This window comes from Hyalella azteca, unplaced genomic scaffold, assembly GCF_000764305.2.
Source record: "Hyalella azteca isolate HAZT.00-mixed unplaced genomic scaffold, Hazt_2.0.2 contig15231, whole genome shotgun sequence".
Classification (NCBI taxonomy): domain Eukaryota; kingdom Metazoa; phylum Arthropoda; class Malacostraca; order Amphipoda; family Hyalellidae; genus Hyalella; species Hyalella azteca.
Window position 1 is genome coordinate 1 of NW_025945088.1, and position 7,114 is coordinate 7,114.

Sequence of the window (7,114 nt, forward strand, 5' to 3'; positions counted from 1 at the left end):
TGTCATGCAATCACCCAACACTGATACAGTGTCGCGCAATCACCCAACACTGACACAGTGTCATGCAATCACCCAACACTGATACAGTGTCGCCCAATCACCCAACACTGGTACCGTAACATGCAATCATAACATTACCTAATTCATACATTACCAAATGGGATCAACCAGCGTATGCAATTTCAGAAAAATAACCGTGTAAGTTCATAGCTTTCATTTCTAAGAATTTTCTGTGCACTTCAGAGAAAACGTAAAACCTTATTGCGCTTCCTTTAGACTGTATAATATACATTTTACTGATTAGTGATCCAGTTTTTCATTAGGTTCTCAATGCTAAAACCTTTTTTATAAACCATTTAGAGTGCGTAGCATACATTTTACTGATTAGTAATTCCGTTTATCATTTGGTTTTCAACGCTAAAAATTTTTTATACACCATTTAGATTGCGTAGCATACATTTTACCGATTAGTAAGCCCATTTTTCATTAGGTTCTCAACGCTAAAACCTTTTATTGCACTATTCAGACTGTAACATACTGTGAAGAATTTCGTAGCGAAACTCTTCTTTTTGGTAGAATAATTTGACACGCGTGGAGTTACTTGCCAACGGTTTTCATGGCGAAGTCGAAACATTTAATAAAACTAACACCTTATGACGAAATATAAAACATTCATATATACACACTAATTGTAGACGCATAAGTCACGTAAAACAGCCTCGGATGTAATGGCTAGACTTACCAAATTATTGAGGTAAAGCTCAATTATTCTTCCTAGTTCAGGCTTTCATCGTATAATGACGGCCTATGCTAACCGCAACACCCTGGTAAGCTATGCGTACAAAATAATGGGACGAATATAGATTTGTACATCAAGCGCACATGAGAAAACCCTTCACACATACATTTTACTGAATAACAATCTCGTTTTTCATTAGGTTCTCAACGCTAAAAATTTTTTGGGCACCATTTAGACTGTAACAATCACCCAACATTTTACCTTACATTTTACTGAATAACAATCTCGTTTTTCATTAGGTTCTTAACGCTAAAAGCTTTTTGTGCACCATTTAGACTGTGTAACACATTTTACTGAATACCAATCTCGTTTTTCATTAGGTTCTCAACGCTAAAACGTTTTTGTGCACCATTTAGACTGTGTAACATACATTTTACTGAATAACAATCTCGTTTTTCATTAGGTTCTCAACGCTAAAACTTTTTTGTGCACTATTTAGACTGTGTAACATACATTTTACTGATTAAAAATCTCGTTTTTCATTAGGTTCTCAACGCTAAAACCTTTTTGTGCACCATTTAGACTGTGTAACACATTTTACTGAACAACAGTCACATTTTTCATTAGGTTCTCAACGCTAAAACCTTTTTGTGCACCATTTAGACTGTGTAACATACACTTTTAAACTAAGTAACATACATTTTATTGACTAACAATCACATTTCCATTAGGTTCTCAACGCTAAAACCTTTTTGTGCACCATCTAGACTGTGTAACACATTTTACTGAATAATAATCCAATATTTTCATTAGGTTCTCAACGCCTCGCTACGCACCGAGGTTGACATGAGCCAGCTGACACGTGACATGGTCAAGAAGATGCCTCAGCCCATCACATCAACTGATGTTACTCCTGCAGCCCTAGGCTCAGATGTGGGTAATTCCAATGTCACATCCAGTGACTACAGCAGTGGTGACTACACGTCGTCATCTCCATCGCCTCTAGGGAACGTCCCTGCAAAAAACACGGACGACGATGCGCTGTCTTCAGGCAGCGGTGGAGAGTCGGATCCCGATAGGCAAAAGAAGGTGAACATGTTAATAATAATATAAATATTAATAATAATAAGATTGTATATTAAAAAATAATAATATAATATTAATCAAGTAGGTATCAACATTAATATTATTACTAATAAAAAAGTATCCGTTTAACAAAAATGTATAGACTTCAGCCGGTAAATAGCAACTAGCCAAGTTATTGAAGCAAAAAAAGGTTTGTTTTAATGCTATGGAATGAACTATGCGTTCCATTGCGGGATCAATAATTTAATTGGAGATTTGGCTGATTAAAAAAGTAAGATATACAGCCATTGAACATGTTTAATAAAAGTCTATCGATGCATTAAATGGCTGATTAAAAAAGAGAGTTATACAGCCATTGAACATATTTAATAAAACTCTTCTGATGCATTAAATGGCTGATTAAAAAAGTGAGATATACAGCCAATGAACAAGTTTAATAAAAGCCTTCCAATGCATTAAATGGCTGAGTAAAAAAGTGAAATATACAGCCACTGAACATATTTAATAAAAGTCTTCCGATGCATTATATGGCTCATTAAAAAAGTGAGATATACAGCCATTGAACAAGTTATATAAAAGTCTTCCGATGCATTATATGGCTCATTAAAAAAGTGAGATATACAGCCATTGAACAAGTTTAATAAAAGTCTTCCGCTGCATTAAATTGCTGATTAAAAAAGTGAGATATACAGCCATTATAATAATAATAATAATAGCGGTTTCAGCGTTTATTAGGCCGTAGGCCTGTCGCCGATTCTTAACATAGCAGAACATTCACAGCATTTTGAGGTCTCGAACTCGCAACCCACTGCTGCAATTCTGCTTTGCTTTAACCGCCCGGCCTCCCCGCCGATTCTGATCAGAAACTGGCGCACAGAGCTGGGATCGAACCCGCGCCTCTCTAGTGCGTCAATCTTGGTACTCTGAACTTTAACCACTGGGCCACCCTGCCATTGAACAAGTTTAATAAAACTCTTCCGATGCATTGAATGGCTCATTAAAAGAAAGAGACATACAGCCGTCGAACATTACGATGCATTTAATTTTGTTCGATTTTTGACCCAGCCAGCGCGGCCGGGCACTATGAAGCTCCCCAAAGCAGCACGCCACGCGGGTGCCCCAGTCATCATCCACACGGCGGCCAAAGCTCCGCCCCGCAGGGCTACCCAAGCTATCATCAAATCGTTCCCTCCTAAACAGAGGAAAAAAACACTCGAAGATTTCTTCACGACACCAAAGGAAAATGTTAAAGAAAAAGAGAAGATAACCATGGCCGTAGTAAGTGGTGTTTTGGTTACAACGAACACCGTGGCAATGGATATGAGCGTTATAAATTTAGGTGTTGACACATATTCACTGTGGAATCTAAACGATTACACATAAACTCAGTTCATGAACATGAACTGTTCATGAACAGAGTTCATGAGTTCAGAAGTCAGAGTTCAAAGCATGTTCATGATCTCTGCATGTTCATGAACATAAACTCTGTTTAGACATCAATCGATTGATAAAATCGCAAATTAACAAGAAATTTATAAACTGGCTGGGCTCCGACACGTTTCTGCAAATTATTTATTTTTACATTCTTCAGTATTATTTATTTTCGGCCTATAAGTTGATTATAATTGACTGTCTTTTCAGGTTCCGGAACCATGTCAGACCTGCGGCAAGGAACAGAACCCAGAGCGCTTCCATAGCCACCCTGTCCACATGCCTAAATTTAAGGTTGGAGACAAGAGCAAATACAACAGAACAACTCAACTTCGCAACGCCAACAGCAAGCGAATTGTGACCAAACCTCTTCCTCTGATGTATAGGAGCAGCAAACAAGTTTTAGGGAAAGTCGATGCTGCTAAGAAAGAAGATAACCACGAGCGTGATAAGAAATCGCAAGGTATTAATAAAGATACGAGATGGAAAAGCGATGAAAATTTACTCAGAGTTGGGCATCATAGAGGACCGAGAATAAAAAAATCTATAAACACGAGAAGTGCGGATAATTCACCAAGTAGAAACACGCAAATCACGAAGAATGAAATGGAAAAGGCAAGTTCAGACCCAGAAGAAGAAACTCATGCAACCAGAAGAGGAGTCCCTTCGAACTCGTTGGCGAAACAATACAAATCTTCCATTAGCAAAAGCGAAGACTTTTCAATACACATCCTTGAAAAATTACAAGAAAATTCTGAGTCTGTTGAAGAATCACCATTCCACAATCCCTACGGACAGCGAAAAAGCAAGAATATCATAAATAACAGACACAAGAACTCTAGTAATAACATGTTAGATAAAAACAGACACATGCCCAAGCAGACCAGCAGAAGTGGAGGGGCTAATGTAATACGAAGACCGTCAACAGTTCTGGATGTTGGGCCTGCCGAAGAGCCTTCAGACAATGAGGACCTGGAAAGTGTGGATGAGACGACACATAAACGGCAGCCTGAACGTCTTGCCAGTGATCCTAAATCTAATGGTAAGATTCCACTTCCTATGATATTTTCTTCACTAATGAGGTACATCTTTAAATAATAATATCCCATTTATACGTAAACTTGGTCGTCATGCCAGTGATTCTAAATCTAATGGTAGGATTCCACTTACCAGGATTTTTTCTTCGTGAATAAGATATTTTTCTTCGAGAATAAGTTACATCTTCAAATATGAACATCAAAATTATACGTTAAACTAGTCGTCATGCCAGTGGTCCTAAATCTAATGGTAGGATTCCACTTACCAGGATTTTTTTCTTCGTGAATAAGATATTTTTCTTCGAGAATAAGATACATCTTTAAATAAATAAGATCATATTCATACGTTTGACAGGTCGTCATGCATGAATCTAATGGTAGGATTCCATTTACTAGGATATTTTCTCCACGAATGAGATAGATCTTTGAATACATAACATCATAATTATACGTTAAACCAGTCGTCATGCCAGTGATCCTAAATCTAATGGTAGGATTCCATTTCCTAGGATATTTTATTCACGAATGAGGTACATCTTTAAATAATAACAAAATATTTACACGTTCGTCTGGTCGTCATGCCAGTGATCATGAATCGAATGATATTATTCCATATCCCAAGAACTTCCGCATCACTAATAAAATAGAGAATGATATTTGATCAAAGTCAAAACTGAAACTTACTTTATAAAATTCTCTTGCATTCAGTGCTCTGTTTTATAGTACAGTAATAAGATATTATATTATATTATATTATATAATTTAAGAAATTATTAAATATGATAAGTTGTTCTTTCCTTAAATGAATGCCACAAGGAGCTCAACATTCACAATCATGCAAAAACGTACATATTCCTAAACGGGCATCTTACTTTTGAATGATTTTTAGACTCTTATTAATTAACGTGGTACGGCAGATTGTAGTAAGATGGCTGACGCATGAGATAATGGAATTTGTTAAAAAAATTATAAGCAAGAGAACAAACCTTGAATATTGTATTGATTGACGAATTTTGAATGCCTAAGCAAGGATTTGAGTACCTATATGAAAATATATTGTAAAAAATACACCTTTCTGTGTTGTAGATTGTTCCGGCGTTTGGTTAATGGATGCTGAAGAAAAGTCTGAGATATTGCGGAAAGTGGTAATTCACTGTAGAAAAGAGACAGTAAAACACAGCAGTTAATCCAACTTTTCTCATTAAATTTTCTAATTTTATTCCTTCGCAGTGAATCCAAGGTTACCTAATAAATTTTCTTATTTTATTATTATTTTATTCTTTACATTGATGTTATTATAGGTCATCGTAAAATGACTGCTGATATGATAAATGTCAGCAGTAAAATGATAAAAAAAATGTCTCTAATTTTATTATTTTTTATTCCATCTATTGATATTGTTATTATAGGTCATCGTAAATTCTAATTTTATTATTATTTATTCCTTTCATTGATGTTGTTATTATAGGTCATCGTAAAATGACTGCCATAGACGAGGAGGGGGACAAGGGGGGTGGGGGCAGCACCGCCCCCCGTACGGTTCTGCTCACTTGTTATATCTGCGGCCGCGAGTTCGGCACGCGATCGCTCCCCATCCACGAGCCCAAGTGTCTTGAGGTCAGAATATGGGATAACAGCTTATTTACTTAGATAATTAATGAAAATAATTATATAATATGTCTAATTTAAGCAGCCTGAAGATATAACAATTAATTATTCGTGGTACCCATCCACGAGCCCAAGTGCCTTGAGGTCAGGAACTGGGATAATCAGGGGCCATACTTTCAAAACTCGCTAAGTGAACGTAAGCACTTACGCTCTATTTTCTTGTCTATGATTGGTGGATTTTGCTTGAGAGGCCGTCAATGATTGGCTGATGAACTTACAATCTTTCTTACCTTTTTTTAAAGTATAGGCCCAGAACACGAGCAGAGAGCGTTTGTAGCACTGATACGCCCTTTAGCCGGGCCAAACTGAGTCAGGATGACCCAGGCAAGTGAACAGAAAGTGCACGGCTATATATGTGTACATACTTGCTTGATCTTTTCTTTGTTGTTACAATCTTGGTGAACTTACAAAAACTTATCAGGTTATTCAGTAACTAATTTTTATTTCATCAGTTTGCTTCAATTAAACAAATTATATAATTATTTTCACGGTCTCACTCATTTATCTGAGTAAATAAGCTGGGCCTATACTTTCAAAAAAAGTTAAGAGATCGTAAGTTCATCAGCCAATCATTGACGGCCTCTCAAGCAAAATCCACCAATCATAGACAAGAAAATAGAGCGTAAGTACTTACGTTCACTTAGCGAGTTTTGAAAGTATGGGCCCTTAGAAAGAGTGCGGAGATTTGGGACATAAAATCCGGTTATTTTTCTGTGTTTAATTTTGACTCATCATTTAATTTCATTTACAAATACCGAATATTTTAAATCATTTTCATTGCCATCTTCAAATTTGCTTCTTCTGCGAGTGCATAAAGATTCTATTTAAAGGCTGAATAAGTTTTCTAGAAATTTCTAATTTTAGAGGTTAAACAAATTTTCTAGAAATTTTTTAGATTAAAAAAAATATTATTTTGTCGCTATAGTCTGGCACGCACGGCAATGTCAATGAACCCACAGCGAGCTGTCCTTGACCGGTCCTACTGCATCGATCTGAGCTTAGTACTGACGTACCATTATACCATTAATGGCGTCCATACCATCTCACCATTAATGGCGTCCATACCATCTCACCATTAATGGCGTCCATACCATCTTACCATTAATGGCGTCCATACCATCTTACCATTAATGGCGTCCATACCATCTTACCA

General features: G+C 36.6%; 1 protein-coding gene across 2 annotated transcripts in view; it reads left to right on the plus strand.

The window, feature by feature from the left end:
- The first annotated feature begins 1,558 nt into the window (after window positions 1-1,558).
- The window catches only part of LOC108676797, a 10,995-nt gene continuing 5,439 nt past the window's right edge, over window positions 1,559-7,114 (plus strand). For both annotated transcript variants that reach the window (XM_018164934.2, XM_047884334.1), the window contains exons 1-4: window positions 1,559-1,828; window positions 2,891-3,103; window positions 3,467-4,298; window positions 5,762-5,910. In XM_018164934.2, the coding sequence (XP_018020423.1) occupies window positions 1,586-1,828; window positions 2,891-3,103; window positions 3,467-4,298; window positions 5,762-5,910 (1,437 nt within the window). In that variant the 5' untranslated portion in view covers window positions 1,559-1,585. The remainder of the gene's footprint in view (window positions 1,829-2,890; window positions 3,104-3,466; window positions 4,299-5,761; window positions 5,911-7,114) is intronic.